Source organism: Chenopodium quinoa, unplaced genomic scaffold, assembly GCF_001683475.1.
Source record: "Chenopodium quinoa cultivar QQ74 unplaced genomic scaffold, ASM168347v1, whole genome shotgun sequence".
Classification (NCBI taxonomy): Eukaryota; Viridiplantae; Streptophyta; class Magnoliopsida; order Caryophyllales; family Amaranthaceae; genus Chenopodium; species Chenopodium quinoa.
This window is the reverse complement of record NW_018744240.1, coordinates 1,256,064-1,275,728: the sequence shown is the minus strand read 5'-3', so window position 1 is coordinate 1,275,728 and position 19,665 is coordinate 1,256,064. Positions and strand designations below refer to the sequence as shown.

Genomic DNA, 19,665 nt, shown 5'->3' with positions numbered 1-19,665 from the left:
AAAATTTGAATGCATTCTTTAGCTGTTTTTTTTTTTTTTTTTTTTTTTTTTGCCTGTGGCAACTTTTACTTCATTCTTTTCAGTATAATTAGATGGAATAACTGGAGAAATATGAAAAGCGAGGGCGGTTGGGTAGTGCCGTAGTGCATGGAACGTGTATATTCACGAGAAAACACAAAAGTTCTGCTCTTACCAGAAAGTTAGTGTTGTATAAATTTGTTGGTACTAATCAATTGCTTTTTAAAACGGTGCAATTTACAAATCTGACAGATTCACTGTTATGCAGTAAGATTCTGTACTGCTGCTAGTGTTTGTTATTGCTCAAAGCACTCAAAATTTTACTAAAACTTGATTTAAATACATAATGATAATACTAAGTTTAAACATCTAAAATTCTAAAAAGCAGTAAATACTAGATAGGTCTCCAATCTGCTAATACTAAAGCTTTTCATTTGATCAACTAAAACATCCTCCTAATGCTAAGATGGAGCTATACAAAGGGGGAAGACGGGGCTGGGGGAAGATTAAGGGGGTAAAAAAAGGTCACCTAGAACTTGGTTTTAATGGTGTCCCTGAGTCAGCTTCAGCTTCTACGCCATCATCAACCTTTTGACATCGAGATCTTGATCCATATTTTTGGCCTCGTTGTATACCTTCTCGAAAGCTTGCTTACAGACGCTTGAGAAGCCTGTCATTGCCTGAAAAACATGGGGAAGCCCCATCTGCATGTTGTTTAGTGTCATGGCCCTAGATACACTAACTGCCTTTTCATGCTTAGCTTTCTCTTCTTCTGCCTTGGCTTTCAACATGTCCACTTTTGCTCGTTTTTCTCCTACAGGGTTCCGTCCCTTTCTTGAACTTGACATCTCAGGCATTGAGTATGGTCCATACTTTGCCTCTAATGTCCTTAGCTCGATTGCCCTTTTCTCGAGTTGCTTATTGGCTGTCTCTGATCTCTTCTTCTGTTTAAGCTCTTCAGCTTGTTGAATCACAATGGCATGGATCACAGTCCACAAGCTTTTGATTCCCTCCGACGCCACTTTGTCAGGGACATTATCAATTTCAAGCTGCCATTGTTCACAAAGGGAGTAGATTGTGGAGTCTTGGATTGACCTCATTAGTGGGTTTTTGTTGAACTGAAAGAGGCTCAAACGAAGCCACCCAGTGAGAGAACGGATGTAGTCACGTTGAGCTTTTACTACACTGCAAAAGGATTGATGCCATTGTTGGAGCTCCACCTCAAGTTGCAATGTTGACTGGCGATGGATCTCAGATGTGGGTTCGTTAGATGGTATGGCATTGAGGAACTTCAGCTGATCAACGATGTGCATTTGGACTTGGTGACATTCGTACATGCTCCTCCACATGCACATAAACCTAAACATCATCCAAAAAAAAAAAAAAACTAAAATTATTAGCATGTGGATCAAAGAGACTAAAATAGGAGCATTGATCAAGGCAAAGGAGCTAAACTGGAAACCATTCTCTCTGAATGTAACTTTAAAGGACCCTCTAAACCTCGAAACAAACTATCCCAAACACAAAAATCACAACATTACCTAATAGTCGATACTTTATGCAAGCATGACATAAATACCTATTACTGAATACAACCACGAGAATCAGTGTACATGGCATAAGTGCTAAAACTTGAAAAGAACTAAAACAAAGAATGCTTTGAAATGTTAATCACGCTTAAATTAAGACTATTCAATTACGACGCAAGTATTTTCCTAAATCTCCATCTAATTCATGTATAATTAGAGAAAACAATGGTCGGAGTTCAACTTCAACCCCATCGTCGAATCAGAAGTTCATCCAACGACGGGGGCATAAAATTGCGAAAAAGACTAGACCATGATGCATGTGGACAAGTCAGACCACGTTTCTCCAAAGAGTAAGATCCATTTCATCCTTTACACATCAGAAGTCCGGATATAAAGAACAAAAACAGATACTACAACACCTCAATATTATGCAAAAGTGCAACATAAACCAGTAAAGTTTCATTAAATTTTTGTGTTTTTTTTACAGAATGGTCCAATTCCAACCCATACGGAGTACTATATAAGACTGCACGCTGCACCAATATACTTATATAGTTATATACAACTCAATTATAGTACGGACTACTTTTTTTTTTTTTTTTACTATTTAAATCTCAAAGATGTGTTTTATAACAATCTTACGTATTCAAACCTAATTTTGTTTGTTTTAATTTTCCTAAGTACGGAAAAAACGGAGTATATTTTGGATTATATGCGAAAAGTGGGTCAATTCAAGTCTTAGTAGTAAAAAGTGAAAGTAGTAAAGGCAGTCAAAAGTCTTAAAATCAAAGTATCTCTTTCTTCAGCATGGGATCTGTTAGTACTAACCTACTGTGGTAAGTAATGAACAATAGCATATCTTCTTCTGCCCTTGAAAATTTTCAAAATAGTTGACCTCATCGAATTAATTGCTCCATTTTTCTTTTTAAGTTGTTCCAAATTAATCGCAACATTACTATTTATGGTAAAAATCATCTCTGCCTTTTCACTCAAAGGAAACCCACACTTGTTTTTTTTTCACTAATTTTTAAATCTTTACAAAAAACATAAAACTGTAAAGAAAAAAGGTTACTTAGAGAACTATTGCTTTATTACTCTTGCTTCTAAATCATTGTTAATTGATTAGTAGCATGATTAGTAGCATGAGCAGCACGCAAAGATTAGCAAAGTATAATCAAAGTCTCTAATCTAAAGGAATAATCTCATTAGTAATCCAAATGCAATCATTCAAGAGTCGAGAATTAAATGGGTTGTAGCCGAGGAGGTAGTCATTGCTAACAATGTAACGTTTTTTGGTGCTAATACAATATGGTATCATACTTGGATTCCTCTCAAAGTCCTAATCCCGGAATCTCAAATTAGATTCATCAACCATTTAAGCATACCATGTGACATTTATCATCAACTATTCAAATTTTAAAAAACGTAAAACTTATACCAATTGAGATCAATGGTGGAAAGGTAGTACTTTAGCATTAATCAAGCAAAATGACAATCAACCAAGGACAACATAGTGCACGTGAATCACAATTAACATTGGCACTATCTCTGCCTAAAACATGTGATCATACATTCCAAATTTATGCATAATTAGATCATATTCCTATTTTTAGGCTAATTGAATTAAAATCATCACTAAATAATAATAATAATAAATTTGTTAATTAGAAAAATAAATTAGTAAGAAAATATACCCTTTAACAATGTCAAGGAGTTGAGGGTAAAGCTCAGTTTCCCTTAATTTGATGATCTCATTAGAAGTTGTTTGAATGGCTTGAGTAGCAACCTCTATTTGTGACTCTAATTTCTCCACTTCTTTCTTTGTTTTCTCTGTTTTAAAATAATCTGCTCTTTTCACCTCCAATCTCCTTAGTTGTTCGACCCTTTTCTCATGCTCCATCTTTATTTTCTCCGCATTCTGATCCAATCAATAAATTCAAATCTCATCAATATAATACGTCTCGGGAGGAGTACGTGGTATCTAACACCTGAGATCAAATCGCGACTACACGAAAATTAGAGAATTGACTAGAATACTACCTTGACTTCATGGAAGAGTTTCTTCTCCCAAGCATAGAGTCTCTCAATAGTAGAACAATGACTACTACCATTGACATTATTAACCATTCCCATTCTTCCAACCATTATATCATCTCCTAATAACTTACCACATCCTAACCCATTTAACTTACCACTTGAACCCCATACCATTGGGCTCCAACTCGAACTCAAACTCGAACTTAAACTCCTCCCATTATTACACATTTTCCCTACAAATCAAAAAATTGATTACATTTTATCATCGAAACAATTAACAAATTACATGAAATCATTTCAAAAAAAAGTAAATACCTGAGGAGTTTAATTGATGATAATTAGTAGAAGAAGTAGGGATATTAGAAAAGGTATGAACCTCTAAAACCCCATTAACAACACTAGCAGCATCAGCAGCTCTTAAGAAGTACTCATCCAATTCCTTAATAATCTCCACCAATTCTTTCCCTTGTCTCGAAACAACCACGACCATCTCACTCTCTTTCGAGAACCCACTAACCACAGACGGCGGCGCAGCCACATTCGCCGCCGCTCTCATCGGAGTCACCGTAACATTAGTAGTATTAGTCGCGGAAATTGTAGTAGTACCAGCCGCCTCCTCCCACTCCTCTTCCTCGGTCCCACTCCTCGGACCCGATGACGGATCAAAAGGGTCCCAGAAATCCCACGTGGAACCGGAAACCGGCGGCGGAGGAGGAAGTGCTGAGGCGTTAGTTGTGTTTGAAGTGGTTGTTGTCCATGTATCGGTGCTTGGTGACATCGATGGTGGCGGTGGTAGTGTTGGTGGGAGCGGCGGTAGAGGTGGTGGCGACGGTGGGATTTCACGGCGGTTGTGGTAGTGGTGGTGGTGGTGGAGGAGAGAGGATTCTCCGGTGGAAAATTGGAGGAGGGTGGAGCCGGTTGAACGAAGCGAACGAAGGTAAAAAGAATGGGAAGAAGAAAGGAATAATCTAGCTTCAACTAATTGTTTCATGTATCGTTTTCTTGCTCTGCATCTTGATACCATTTCTTGTCTGTCAATTCTTGATACACAACACCCCATTTTTGGATTTTGAATTTTGAGTTTTTTGGGTGGAAAAAGTTTGGATTTTTGAGTGAATTTGGAGATGGGGTTTTTGATTTAAGGAGGGTACGCCATTTTTGATGAGTTTTTTTTTAAAAAAAATAGCTCTGTTTTTTAATTGAGAAACTCTGTTTTTGAAGAAGGGTAAGAAGAAATGAAAAGAAAAGGGTTGAATCTTTTGAGAAGAAGGAAAGGGATTCAAAACGCTGGGTTATAAGTGTAATTAAGGTTGCTTTGTTTTGTTTTCTCTCTCTAAAATTCTGCTTTTTTGGAGGAGAGAGAGAGAGAAACAGAGGAGCACAATGATGCATGGGGCAGAGTGCCGCTAGTAGTTGTTTCTTATACCAGTAATTTGGATTTTTAAAGGAAAATTTGCAAATTACCATCCAAAAATAGTATCAATTTCTAAATAACCACCCAATTAAAATTTTATTTTAAATTACCACCCACTAAAATAATTTTTTAGGCAGATTACCACCTTTTTCAATTTTCCGTTTGATTTCAGGTGAGTGGGGTCCACATTTGTTATTTCCCTCCTAATTTTTTTTATTTTCTTTCGAGTTCACATTGTAAGCTATTCTTCTCTCAATTTTCTCATTCAATTCTCTCTGCAAATTCACCTAACTCCATAAATTCTGACCCGGTCTTCAAATTTAGATCCTAAATTGTAGATTAAAACCCTAAATTAGTTTAAGTTGAGAGAAAAATTTGCTCCTTTGTAATTGGGGTTTAACTTGAAGGTTGTTTGCGAAAATCACCATTGTTGGGCGTCTGCTGGGGACCACGTGCTGAGTTCATTGACCTGACTATTGCTTGCTGTCAATGGCGACGTCAGAGGTTAGCAATTTAGTTCCTTGTCTGTAATTTTGTAAGTTGTTGGTTGGTGATGGTAGAATTGCAATTTTGTTGAAAGTTAGGGTTTAATTTGTACTTTGTTGAATTATTTAATACATTTCAACTATTGTTTAATTGTTGGTTAATTGTTTAAGTATAGATGTTGGTAGGACAATGATGTAGGGTATATGTTTATTGCTGCTATGTATGTATGTTTGGTTTAAAAAAGTCTTCATTTTTTCCTAAATCTCCTTATTTTGCTATTACATGCACAGATTGCTGGTCCTGTTCAATTAGTTGATGTTAAGGTTAGGTTAGGGGGTGTGTTTGTGAACAAAAAAATAAGGGGGAAGACTTTCTGTGGCTATGAGGGTGGCTTGGAATATTGGAGGTATAAGTGTAAATTGAGTGAAATGTCAGTGGACTTGCTGAGGGAATCTTGTATTTGGGGGTTTGTGAAGCTAGACTTACATGTGCCAGACTCATGGAATATTTGGTACAAACAAAAGGGCAAGACTTGGTCAAATGGTAAAAAAAAAGAAATTTTGAGTGAAGATGATGTAAAGGGCTTTTTGGAGACAAAGACAAAGAATGGGTTTGTTGTAGTGTATTGTACTAGCCAAGTACCCAGTATTGTACAACCCACCCAAAACAGAAAAACCAAAGCTGATAAGCCCACTGAACTTAGGAGAAGCCCTAGGTTTAAGCTGAATGTGGAAAATACAGATAAGGTTGTAGATCAGACTGAAGAGGGAGGTCCATATGAGACTGTGACAGGGAAGAAATCATCAAGGAAGAGATTGTTCTCTGAGAGTGTTAAAGGGAAGAAGAAGCAAGGGGAACAGGAAGGTAGTTCTGGGAGAAATACAGTGAAGGGAAAGGGAAAGTGTACAACCAAGGGTAGGAGGAAGAAGAAGACAGGGAGGGAGGTTGAGTTGGAAACAGAAGCTGGATCTGGCTCCTCCAGCTCTGATTGTTATGACACTGACCCTGATTGGGATATAGGGGAAGAGAAGGGGCTAGATGAGGATGCTGAACTTGAAGAAAATGTGAACAACACTATTCAGAACATAATTCAAGAGGTCAACCTAAGTTTGGAGTTTGTGAAAGATAAGAGAGAGGATGAGTTGCAGAACAAGGAGTTGATCATTGAAAGTGAATTGTTGAGCAAAGAAGTTTTTTTGCAGAGAGAGTTTAGTTCTGATTCAGAGGAGTTGGATAGCCCTAAGTGTTCTGATGATGAAGAAGACAAGTACCCATGGTTTCATGCCTCAACAGACTTCAAGAAACCAATAGTCTTGGTGAAAGGATAGAAGTTTATCAATAGTAAACTGCTTAGGAGAGCATTGAGGGTTCATGCAGTTGAGAATAGATATGAATATTGGTACTTGCACAATGACAGCAGCAAGTTAACCATCCAGTGCAGGAGGAGATGTCAGTGTAAATGGAATGTAAAAAAGTGTAGGCTGCCTAAGTGTACTTGTGTTGGAGGGAGGAGATGCCATTTTAAGGTGGTTGCTAGGAGATCTGTCAACCAAAATTTTTGGCAGATTAAGAATGTGAATCTTAAGCATAGGTGTGTAAGGGTAAAAAGCAATCTCAATCTTACTGCTGAATTTCTAGCTGAGAAGTACATTGAGGATTGGAGAAGTGATCCAGGGTGGAAGCTAAAGGGATTCATTAGGAGGGTGTTAACTGATCTTGGCATAGAAATTACTTATAGCAAAGCTTGGATGTCAAGGGCAAGAGCAAAGTTAATGATCTATGGTTCAGCAGCACAACAGTATGCCAGAGTTTGGGACTATGGAAAGGCTCTCATGAAGTATAACCCTGGGACACAATGTAATGTTGTTATTGATGGGATTGAGAAACCTGAGCCCCCATTATTCCTTAGGATGTTTGTTTGCCTAGCTCCTTTGGCAAAGGGATTTTTGTCTGGTTGTAGACCCTTAATAGGGGTTGATGGATGTCATCTCAAGGGTCCATACCCAGGGCAGATACTTGTTGCAGTAGGGAAGGATGGCAACAACAATATTTATCCCATTGCATGGGCTACCTGTGAAATAGAGAACACAGAGACATGGGTGTGGTTCCTAGAGAGCCTAATGAAGTCCTTAAAAGATGAAAATGAAGGGCTTGGGTTCACCTTTATGTCAGACAGACAAAAGGTGATGAATTACTTACTACTAATATATTATTTTTCAACCTAACATACATTCTTTTTTATGTAATGCATTACTTTTGATTTTAAAACAGGGGTTGTTAGAAGCCTTCCAGCAGGTAGTCCCTAATGCAGACACAAGGTATTGTGTCAGACACATTTGGGCCAACTTCAAGTTGCAGTTTAGTGGAGCAACATTCAAAGAGCTATTTTGGGCAGCAGCCAGGGCTACAACACAGGTATACATTCACCTCAAATTGGCTATCTGTGACTGTCTGTGACTGTGAGTGTGTGAGTGAATCAGTGACTGTCTGTGAGTGTGAGTGAATCTTTGTGACTGTGACTGAATCTCTGTGACTGTGTGTGGCTGTTTGTTTAGCTGAATCTGTTTATGTAGGTGTGTGTGTAAGTGTGGTTGTAAATGTGTTCTTGTCCTTTTTGTAGTTTGATTTTGAAGTGGCAATGGAGTCAATAAGGTTCTTGTCTGAGGATGCATTTGAATACCTAGCTGACATCCCAGCTGAGCATTGGTCTAGACATGCTTTTAGTTCATTCCCAAAGTCAAACATGTTGCTTAACAATGTTTGCGAGACTTTCAATGTTGTGATCAAAGAAGCTAGGGATAAGCCCATATTGACTCAGATGGAGTGTCTTAGGAGGTATATGATGAAAAGAAACAATGATAAATGGGAAAGTTATGAAAAAATGGAGGGAAAAGTAGTTCCATATGTAAGAAAGGCATTCCAAAGGATAGAACCAGCAGCTAGGCATTGCATTGTGCAAGTATCTAGAGGTGACACTTATGAAGTAGAGCTTAATTCTGACATAGTTAAAGTGGACCTAAGCAAAGGTACTTGCACTTGCTATCATTGGGAGCTAACTGGTATCCCTTGTGTCCATGCATATGCATGCATCATGGACAAAAGGGCAGACCCTGAAGAGTATGTGGACAGTGCTTACTTTGTGTCCACATACATGTTAGCATACAGGTATGAGGTTGCACCTATGCCTGGTCCAAACCATTGGGAGAAGGTGAAGCTAAGGGAGCCACTACCACCAGCCATCAAAGTACAGCCTGGGAGGCCTAAGAGTAAGAAAAGAAAGCTGGAACAGGGAGAAATTGTGGGGCAGAGCCAGCAAGAAGAGAAACCAGTCAAGAGAAGGGCAACATGTAAGAATTGTGGCCAGCTTGGACACTATGCTAAGACCTGCAACAACCCATCAGTGACACCAGTGGCTGTATCATCCCCTAAGAAAGAAGGTGGTAGATCACATTTGAATACTGAGTGGGTGAATGACCAAAGGAAGATGAAAGCAGAAAGGGCATCAAGAAAGGTGATTTAAAGTTAATTTATGCTAATTGTAGTGTAGGTTTTAAGTTTTTTAGCACTAAAAGTTTTTTTTTTTTTTTTCAGAGTGCTGTTGGTGGTACACCTGGACCACATAGTATAGCCAGGAAGAAGTTCCCCCAGGAAGAGCATAGAAAGAAGCAGCAACAGAGTGGTCAACAGCAGAGTCAGCATCAAAATGAGCACCAGACTCAACAGAGCCAGGCTTCAACTACAACAGCTGCCACAGCCTATGCACAAGATTCAGAAGCACCAAGAAGCAAGTTGCACACTATTAGAATGACTAGGGAATAGAGTACTTTGAAACAATCTTAGTTGAACAATGAAAAGTTTTTTTTTTTTTAAACAATCTTAGTATTTGAACAATGTTAAGTCTTTTTTTTAAGTAGTTGAACAATGATGACTGCCTTTGTTTCAATCTTTTGGATTCTGTTTTGAATTGGTGAATGACTAGTTGTTGATTGCATTGGCAAGATAATTATTTTGAATTTTGTTAATACTTTTTGTTGTTTTATTTCAATGATTATGTGATTGTGTCATTGATGCCAAAATACAAACAACTCATGCCAAAATTGATACCAAAATAACTTGTTTCATTGACACCAAAATAACTTGTTTCATTCATACTACATACAAATAACACCATAAATCATCATTTTAATCAGCACACCTCCCACTCAAACCAACTTATTAAGTACAACACTACCTACAAATAATAACACTAAACACATAAGAACTACAATAACCAAAAGCTTGCTGTCAGAACCACCATTGCTGTGGAGCATCTTCTTCCTGTCACCATTTAGGGCCTTGCATTTCAATGTCAGAGTATCCACCTCATTGAGCAAGCATCTTCTTTGGGCAGTGAGATCATCAACCTGAACTTTGAGTGTGTTCACTTCACCTTTCATCAACTTTTTGTCAAGCACCAACTGGTTAATCACCTCTCTCTGCCACTCAGTCCCTTCACTATCAACCCATTCAAAACACTTACACCCCCTAGTTTCAGTGTTAGGGTCATAGAACTTGCAAGCCTTGAATTTCCTGCCTGGGTTAGAAGTAGTCCATGATGTCAACTTTGCAAAAGGCAAGCCACAGTTGCATTTCTTCTGGTTTGTGGGAGATGTGTTATTCCAAGACATTATCAGACCTAAAATGAGCATAAAACAAGTCAGTTAAATCAACAATAACAACAACCAACCAAGTACACAACACTGCTTACTCACACCTATTCACTGTGGTGGTTGGCCACCATAATCAGGATAACCAGGGGGTGGCCAAGTCCCATTTTGCTTCATCCTGTACTCAAGTATACAGTCAGCCAAGAAACCAGGCTCATCTGTGCTTCCAACATGTATGGTGTAAAACTCCTGATTAGGTAATCTCCTAATCATCTTGAACAAATCTCCATCATCTTCTAAAGTCCAATACTTTCCTTTATATAAGTACTGGAATATGGGGTACAAAATGTCAATTGATCCTTCTATAGGATCATCCATATCACGAAGTTGATCTTCAAATGCTATTGCAGTATCTTGTAAGTTACTTTTGCCAATCTCATATTCAAGGTCAATAACTATAGTCAAATACTTAAATCTGAGAACCACCTTATTCTCTTCCATTTCTGCCACAATAATTCCAACAACAAATAAACATAACAGCTTAAAACATGCTTCAACCAATTCTAAGAGCACTTAATTAAGTGTAAACATTGCAAACACAACTTACCCAGTACTAACAGAAATTCAATGACAAAACACCTAAATTGGGCAAACAACATTAACCCTAATTAACTAAACACTTAGTTTCCCTCAATTCGATTGGAAAATAATCCTAACTAGCGAAGAAAGTAAACCCTAATCAACTAATCAACAAGTTTTCCCCAATTTCAGCACAATTAGTATCTTGTAAATTTAAAGAATGTAATAGGTTACCTGATGCGAATTCACCTCTAACGATTCTTCAAGATGTTACAACAAATACAAGGGCCTGAAATTTGAGGAATTTGGGGAAATTTTGATGTACAAATAGCAAATTAGGGTAGGAGTAATGTTAAATAGGGGAAAATCGGGGAGAAATTCAATTAGGAAGGGGAAAATAGCCGTTACTAGCCGTTAGGTGGGCCCCACTCACCTGAAATCAAACGGAAAATTGAAAAAGGTGGTAATGTGCATAAAAAATTATTTTAGTGGGTGGTAATTTAAAATAAAATTTTAATTGGGTGGTTATTTAGAAATTGATACTATTTTTGGGTGGTAATTTGCAAATTTTCCTTTTTTAACCTTTCTTTTTACTGACGATTTTACCCTTGCTTGGGTTTGCAATTGCATGGATGAAGAATGTTTAATGAGATGGTTCTTACAATTTTATTACAGTAATTTTTGTTTTAAACTACTGAGGTAAAATGACAGATGAGTCCTCTGGCATACAGTGATTTTGTACTAGGTAATGTTAGAAGTCTCACAACAGAAAGTTTGAACCATGTTGACTAGTACTCTGTACTTGACTATGTTGTGTCCTCATATAGTCAACATATAGTCAAATGCATTAATGTTATTTATCTTACGAGTATGATCCCAAGTATTTTTCATGATAGGTTAAAATCTGGAGTATTTTATACTGGTATTAGCCATTAGGAGTAGTTTATGGTTTTTGAGCTTACACTACTTGAATAGTGTCCAAATAAGTCAAACGAGGGCTGATCATTGATCCAAAAGACCAAAACTGTGTAGAACCATATTGGAGATCGGATGCTTGAAGATTCGAGGGTAGAACAAAAATAAATAAATAAATAAATAAATATATATATATATATATATATATATATATATATATATATATATATATATATATATATATATGATAAAAAAAAAAAAAAAAAAAACTCAAAACTTATACTAGAACGGTTTGGATGAATAACTACGAGTACATACCCAATTGAAATAATCAAATGATAAAGTTAAAGGCTAATAATAATTACAGTATAATTATCTTCTAACATTGTAGAAGGTGAAAATGAATTATTGTAGTTTTTATTTTTTTTACATAATTAATAAATTAAAACCATTTTGGTTTAATATTGATTTTAAAAGGATTTTGCATAGGATAGAATCTATGAACTATAAACCAGAAAATTATACTTTTTGGCTCAAAGATTGGATCAATTATCTTCTTTTTACTTCGAACTGTATTTCATTTTTTCTAATCCAAATCACATTTTGTATACTTCTTGTTATTGTCAGATAAAAATGCCAAATTTAAAAATATCTTACGTAATATTAAAACAGATTACGGAGTATAATATTTTATTGGGTCTAGTAGTGTAAATGAGTCAATGGTCCATTGACCATATAGTCCACGTTTGATTGTTATTAAGCAGCATAAAATGTAACGAGCTTAATTTTTGGAGAGAACTTGTACAAACCACAATCAACCAAGAATGCATAATGCACTTAACTAACCTGTGAACAAAAGATGTACAACAAGACAAAGAAAAATATTTTTCTTTATTTAATTTAATTTAATTTTATTTGGGCGTTAGGGGTATAGTTGTAAATTGATCATTGCAACGGGCATAGCTAGCCTATTTGCCTATTTGGGAATGTTTCAGTTTCTGATATTAATGGTGTTGGCCTGTTGGGTGCGACCACATTAATGTGATGACGCGGATTACAAAATTATGCATTTAAATACGACTTTTTAATGAGCCATCAATTTTAATTTTTTTTCCTTTTTTTTTAAGGAAAGTCGTCAAACGTAGTACTAGTACATACTGCGAGTACATCGTACCCATTTAAGTAGGTAAATAAATACTTCATTTGTTCCTTATTACACCCTATATTTATAACGATGAGATTTTGGCAAAAAAAAATTACACCCTTCATTTATCCAGTAAATAGAAGTATTTTTAAAATTTTTTGCACTACTCATATACTCCAATGTTGGTAATATATGAGTAATAAAATGATGAATTGATAATATCCATTATCCATATAGTACTTCATTTTATTTGCACTTTTTGAGTGTGTTCTCTTCTATAAGTACCTTATTTTAACCCCTAAAAACTTAGGGAGTATTTAACTTCTTTTGCTTGTTCCAAAAAAAAAAAAAAAAAAAAACCTTCTTTTGCTTGCACAAGTGTGTAGCAACTTATTGAAACTTATTTTGTCTCAATTTATATAGTCGGAATTTATTTTATTTTGATACTTATTTTTAAGTAATCACCAGAACTATTCCAAAAGTACAATTGTCGTGTCCACAACAAAAAAATTTCCAGCCAATTTTTTTTTTTCCTTAAAAAATAATAAGATTATTTATTTTTTAAAAAAATCTACAGCCTAAACAACCCCTAAAATATAGAACAATAACAACAACTTTACATCAATGGCGGAGCCAGAAATTTTAAATCGGGGGGACAAATTTAAATCGCTTAGTTGGACAAAAATGCTATAACATACATATACTTAAATAAGTATTACAACTCAAACTTTCCAAAATACGAAGTACTTAATCTAAATAATCTAACATCATGTACAAATTCTTCCTCCATTAATATGTGATTATGGGTTTAGAATTTTTGAAGAATTCAAACATTAAATGTAGCTAATTTAATGCACAGTTCATAATTCTTTATTATAATCAGAATTAAGGGCCATTATTCATGCAAAACTACAATTTGAATTTTTTTTTTTTTTTGAGACGAAGCAAAGGGTGCCTTGTATTGATAATTTATCCATCAAAACATAGGGAGAAACCTCACAAGGACAACGATTTTCCCATATTTGTTCTACACCGAAAGGCATTAACCGGGCTAAATTATGGGCAACAGAGTTCCCATCCCGTCTAACATGGCACCAAATCACGGAATTAAAAACAACACAAGAAGATAAAATATCATCTAAAATGCTGTCCAAATCAGTAAAGAAAATCGACTCCTTGCTTAAGCGCTTGATAAGCACTTGGTTGTCAGCTTCAATGATAATGTTTGACAGGCCGTGGCTTTTGGCGAGCTTAATGGCGAAAGCAACAGCCTTCCCTTCAGCGATTATTGGCGTCCAATAGGCTCTGACGCGTCTTGAGGCAGAGCACCTCCCCCTTCTAGTCCCTAGCAATGACACCAAGCCCCACCCAGCCCTCATCTCGCAAGGAAGCATCGCAGTACAGCTTGATGGTTCCCTCAGGTGGGGGCTTCCATATTTTCGGGCTACTACCAGCTGCCTTCCTTATGCCTCCATATATTTTATGAGCATACTTTTGGCAGTCCGCAGCGAGACGAGAAACACGATCAACAATCGTTGGGTGATAGGTTTCCTTGCCATTGAAAACCATTTCATTCCTTCTGCTCCATATATACCACATCAAGATCACGCCCTTACACATCTTCTTTGCTTCTAATTTACTCCAAGACTCAATCAATTCTAGAAAAGTCATTCCATTAGGCCATAGAGACATCTCAATGCAATCACACTCTAGCCATAAATCCTTTACAGTAGGACAATCAAAGAAAGTGTGCTGGAAAGTTTCGGGCTTACCCTCACACCAAGGGCAGTCCACAACGTCTGACATGTGACGATAATGAAGGTATGATCTGATGGGGAGGGTACTAGTACAAGCACGCCAAAGGAAATGTCTAACCTTAGGGGTGACATCAAGCTTCCATATGTCAACCCAAGCCTTGTGAAAATTGTCAAGGTTGCAAGACTTTCCGAGCATGTAAGGTGACTTGACCGAGTAAACACCATCCATGGAGAAAGCCCACCCCAAAGAATCCGATCTCAACCTCGAGCTTAACGGAATAGCGAGAATGCTATGCACATCAACAGGGTTGAAAATATGCTCAATGCGTTGAACATCCCAGTCACATGAGTCGAAATTAATTAAATCGCTCACCAAGGTTACCTCATTAGAAAAAGGGGAAGTAATAAATCTGCTTTCACCATTATCACCCCAAGGGTCTTCCCAAATTTTCACAGAGGTGTCATTCCCTACTCTCCACATCAAACCTTCCTTCATAAGAGCCTTCGAGGACCAAATACTCCTCCAAGAATAGCTAAGAAAAGTTTTATTTGGATAATACTTCGCTCTAAGCACTTTATTTAAAAGAGAGTTCGGGTACCTCCATGCTTGTCTACCAAGAAGGGCATCATTAAAGACTCTTAAGTCCCTGAAACCCATGCCCCCTAGACACTTAGGAGTACAAAGATCCTTCCAACTCTTCCAGTGAACTTTCTTTCGGGTAGTATCATTTCCCCACCAAAAGCGAGCCATCATAGCATGAATCTCCCCAATAACCCCTACCGGAATTTTATAGACTCCCATAATGTAAGTCGGAATGGCTTGGATAACAAATTTGAGGAGAATTTCCTTACCTGCTCTCGATAAAAAAATTTATTTCCACCCTGACAATTTCTTCCATATTCTATCCTTGAGGGCTGCAAAAATTGTCTTTTTTTATCTACCAATTATTGTCGAAATCCCCAAGTATTTCTCATGCTTATCAACCCGACGCATAGCCAACACCCCCAATAATTCCTCTTGCACAGAAACACTCACTCCTTTACTAAAAGAGACCTCCGATTTTTCATAATTAATTTACTGACCAGAAGCTTGTTCGTATATGTTGAGAATTTCAACAATCTAGGAACACTCCCTTCGGTTGGCTTTTGCAAAAAGAAGACTATCGTCTGCAAAAAGAAGGTGAGAAATTTCCGGACCTCTGCGGCTAGCTCTGGCTCCATGAATAGAACCATCAATTAAAGCTTTCCGCATCAAAGCTTTTCGCATCAAACCCGAAAAAGCATCTGCAACAAGAATAAACAAATATGGAGAAAGAGGGTCTCCCTGCCTGAGACCCCTCATGGGGGAAACTGAGCCATAAACATCCCATTGACAATAAAGGAGTATTTAACCGAAGGCACACAATCCATAATTGTCGCCACCCATCTGTTCGCAAAACCCATTTTCAAGAGCAATTTTTCCAGAAAATTCCACTCCACCCTGTCGTAGGCCTTACTCATATCCAGCTTCATAGACACCATGCCTCTTTTACTGCTGCATCTCGTCTTCATCGTATGAAACAATTCCAGGGCTATGAGTGCATTGTCAGTAATAAGTCGGCCAAGAACAGAAGCACTCTGATTCTCTGAAACAATGTCAGGGAGAATAGATTTAAGTCTCATCACAATGGTCTTCGAAGCAATTTTATACAACACATTGCAGAGAGCAATAGGCCTATATCACTACTACAAAAACATGAAAAGAAACCCCCTAAAATTGGCATAAGAAACCATTTTAGAGGGGGTCTCAAGCTCAATGGTCTCTTACGTTAAGAAACTAACTTTTTTTAGGGGGTTTGTTTGATCCAATTAAATAACCCCTTTTTAGAAAAAGGGTTTTTTAAATGCTCCTGGAATTACTAAATCATAATATTAAAAGAACCCCTTTTTTCAGAAAAGGGGTTTCTTATATGTACTTAAGGAACCACTTTTCTAAGAGGGGGTCTATTTGATTTGTTCGTAAATTAAAAAAAATTACTCATATATATTGCAATATAAATATAAATATTTTCATTAATCAATAGTTGTAATATTACATTTTCATAAAATAAAAATACATTAATAATAAAATCAATAAAAATTTTGCTGCTTCCATGCGTTCCACCACTATCCCCCACCCACGCGCACCACCAGCCACGCGCATGCATCCACCAAATACCAACACTCACTACCAATTAAACCACCTGCGCAAATCATTAAAATTAGATATGAAATTAAGTTAAAAAAAAAAATAAAAATATGAAATTTAACATTTACCAACACACACAAACTTAAAAAAAATAAAATAAAAGTAATTAAAATCTGAATTGGTGTTGCGCTGTTGTCGGTGTTGGTGTTGCGCTGCGCTGTTGTTGGTGTTGCTCGGTGTGTTGTTGTGGGTGTTTCTCTCAGTGGTAAACCTCCTTGTTGCCCCTCCCCCAGCCAAAACCACCTATCCCTTAACCAATCACTACCGAAACCCTCATCCCCGTAACCCATCCCATAACCCACAAAACCCACTACAAACACCACTCCAAACACCCCGGTGGTGGGGTGGGGGTTTTCAGTGGTTTCGAGATGGGTTTTGAGAGAGGATGGGTGAGGTTTTCTGGGTTTCGAGTTATGGTGGGTGGGAGGAACCCCAACAACACCCACACACCACCACCACCATTTTATAACTTGGGTTTAATGTTATGATTCAGGGATGGGAGGAGAGTGAAAGCGTGGAGCAATTTGACAAGATTTTCCACCCACCATAACCACCCACAATCTAGGCCACCATGAACCCACCTTGCATTTCGACCACAAGACCACCACAAACCCACCCAATTCAGCGCCAAATTCACCTAGACTAGCCACGACGAATTCTCCTAGCCACCACGACCAACTTCGCCCAATCATCACGAATCTGGGTCGAATTTAACCCCCAACCCACCTTGAATTTGGATTGAATTGAAATTAGGGGTGGTTGTTGGGTTCGAATTGTGGCCGGGGTAGCTGGTATTGTTGGGTTCGGAACCCCAACAACACCCACGCACCACCACCACCATTTCACAATCACTTCGCGACTACTTCGCACCACCACCCATTTCGCGTCACCACCCCTTTCGCACCCCAGAAATGGAGAAAGGAGAGAGAGAAAAGAGGAGTTCCATGGGTGAGAAATGGAGAGAGGAGAGAGAGGGAGAAAAAGAGGCGTGAGATTGAGAATGGAGAGAAGAGAGAAGGAGATCAGAGAAAAGAGGCGTGAGAATACGAGGGGTTGTTAGGGTTTTTTTTTTTTTTAAAAAAAAATGCTTCCCATTACAAAAAACTTAATCTAAGAAACCCCTTTTTGTAAAAGTGATTTCTTAAATAGAAGTAAATTTATAGAAATATATAAGGAACCATTTTTTTAGAAGGGGTTTCTTATTTACATGTATAAGAGACCCCTTATTTGAGAAAACAAGTTTCTTTTATTAAGAAACCCCTTATTTGATAAAAGGGGTTTCTTTTTAGTGATTCTTTTGGCCAATTTTGTAGTAGTGTATTCTGACACTAGAGTAGGAGATTTCACTTTTGGGATAAGCACAATGTTATATAATTAATAGGACCAATTGACTCATTACCCTGCAATATACTACTAACAAGTCTGGAAACATCATCACCAACAATATGCCAGAAATTTTAGAAAAAAATAGCATGCATACCGTCAGGACCCGGAGCCTTACAAGGGTGCATCTGATTAAGAGCGGTAAAAATCTCCTCTTTTGAAAACGGGCGCATAAGCTCAGAATTAATGTCTGGAGTCATAAGTCTCTCAGTTGCTTCGAGAACTCTAGTGCACGCATCCTCGGAAGGTGTGCTAGCAGAAAATAAATTCTTATAGAATGGTTAGACAATTTTCTCAATATCTTCTAGCTCTTCTTTCCAGTTACCCTCGGCATCATAGAGACCTTTTATTTCGTTTTTGCTCCTGCGCTGAGAGGCTTTATGGTGGAAATATTTGGTATTGCGATCCCCGTCTTTGATTTCTGAGACCCTATACCTCAAGTACCAGTAGGCTTCCTGCTTATCAAAAAGCTCCTCAAGCTTTTTTTCTATGTCAGCACATTTAGCAAGAGACTCATCTGACACCACCTTCCCTTGCGCCTCTTTCAGATCTTTTTCGAGCTTGTCAATTTGCACTTCCAAACCCTTGAACTTGCAACTGCTCCACCTCTTCAAGTCCCCCGCCACCCTCTTTATACGGTCCTCCACCCCACCAGTAATGTCACGCCAAGCCCCACGCACAACCTCCTCACATTCCCCATCCAACAGCCAATGAGTTTCGAAACGAAACCCCTTCTTCTTTTTTCTCTTCTTTTTCCTCCTATGTTCACCAAATTTCAGGAAAATTGGTGAATGATCAGATTTTTTGTGGGCCATGTTATCCATCACCGGGTTGAGAGAAAGCTCGAACCAAAGGCCATTTGCCACAAAACGATCCAACCTCTCCCTAATAAGAGTTTGCATAGTCCGACCTTTCTCCCATGTAAACCATTGCCCTTCATACCCCAAGTCCCTAAGATCACAATCATGAAGCGCTTTAAGAAAATCTGGTAAAGCTCTTCTCTCATTATCAACTCCACCCTCCTTTTCATCAGACGACAAAATCTCATTTAAATCACCACCAAACAAAATAGGCCCCTCAACATCATCACATAATTGTCTAATAAGGGACCAAGTTTTGTGTTTATTACTAGACTTCGTCCAACCATATAAACCAACAAAACGCTAAGACACGCCCGACTCAAGCTTAACATCACCAAAAATATGATTTTGGGAGAAAGAAATAAGAGAAAAACCACACAGTCCCTCCAATAAATACATAAACCTCCAGATCTACCAATAGTACTAACACCAAAAGAATACGGAAAATTGAAACTAAAATTAACATTCTCAGCAATGCTTTTATTAACTTTTGTTTCAGACAAAAATAAAATATCAAGAACTAAAGAAGAACACCACTTCCGTAGTGCCCTAACTGCACGAGGGCTAGCAAGCCCCCTGCAGTTCCAACATAGAGTACTCACTGGTCTTGGCGGGGTTGATCCATGTCAACCTCCGCCGGACTAGTAGAAAGAGAAGTCACCTCAGAGCT

General features: G+C 37.8%; 1 protein-coding gene across 1 annotated transcript; it reads right to left on the bottom strand.

Annotated features, from left to right (window-relative positions):
- Nucleotides 1-25: 25 nt before the first annotated feature.
- Nucleotides 26-5,356, bottom strand: LOC110694734. Its single transcript, XM_021871908.1, has 4 exons — nt 3,900-5,356; nt 3,588-3,817; nt 3,242-3,465; nt 26-1,377 (listed from the first exon to the last, which is right to left on the bottom strand). Exons 1-4 carry the CDS (start codon nt 4,642-4,644, stop codon nt 591-593), a joined length of 1,986 nt encoding a protein of 661 aa, XP_021727600.1. The 5' UTR covers nt 4,645-5,356; the 3' UTR covers nt 26-590.
- Nucleotides 5,357-19,665: the final 14,309 nt, after the last annotated feature.

Bases quoted from the DNA above. Each gene is read 5' to 3' on its own strand.
- LOC110694734 (XM_021871908.1), bottom strand. From the start codon at position 4,644: ATGGGGTGTTGTGTATCAAGAATTGACAGACAAGAAATGGTATCAAGA. The intron at 3,818-3,899 runs GTATTTACTTTT...TTTGATTTGTAG, and splicing joins TCATCAATTAAACTCCTCAG to GGAAAATGTGTAATAATGGG. The intron at 1,378-3,241 runs GTATATTTTCTT...GATGATGTTTAG, and splicing joins CTCCTTGACATTGTTAAAGG to GTTTATGTGCATGTGGAGGA.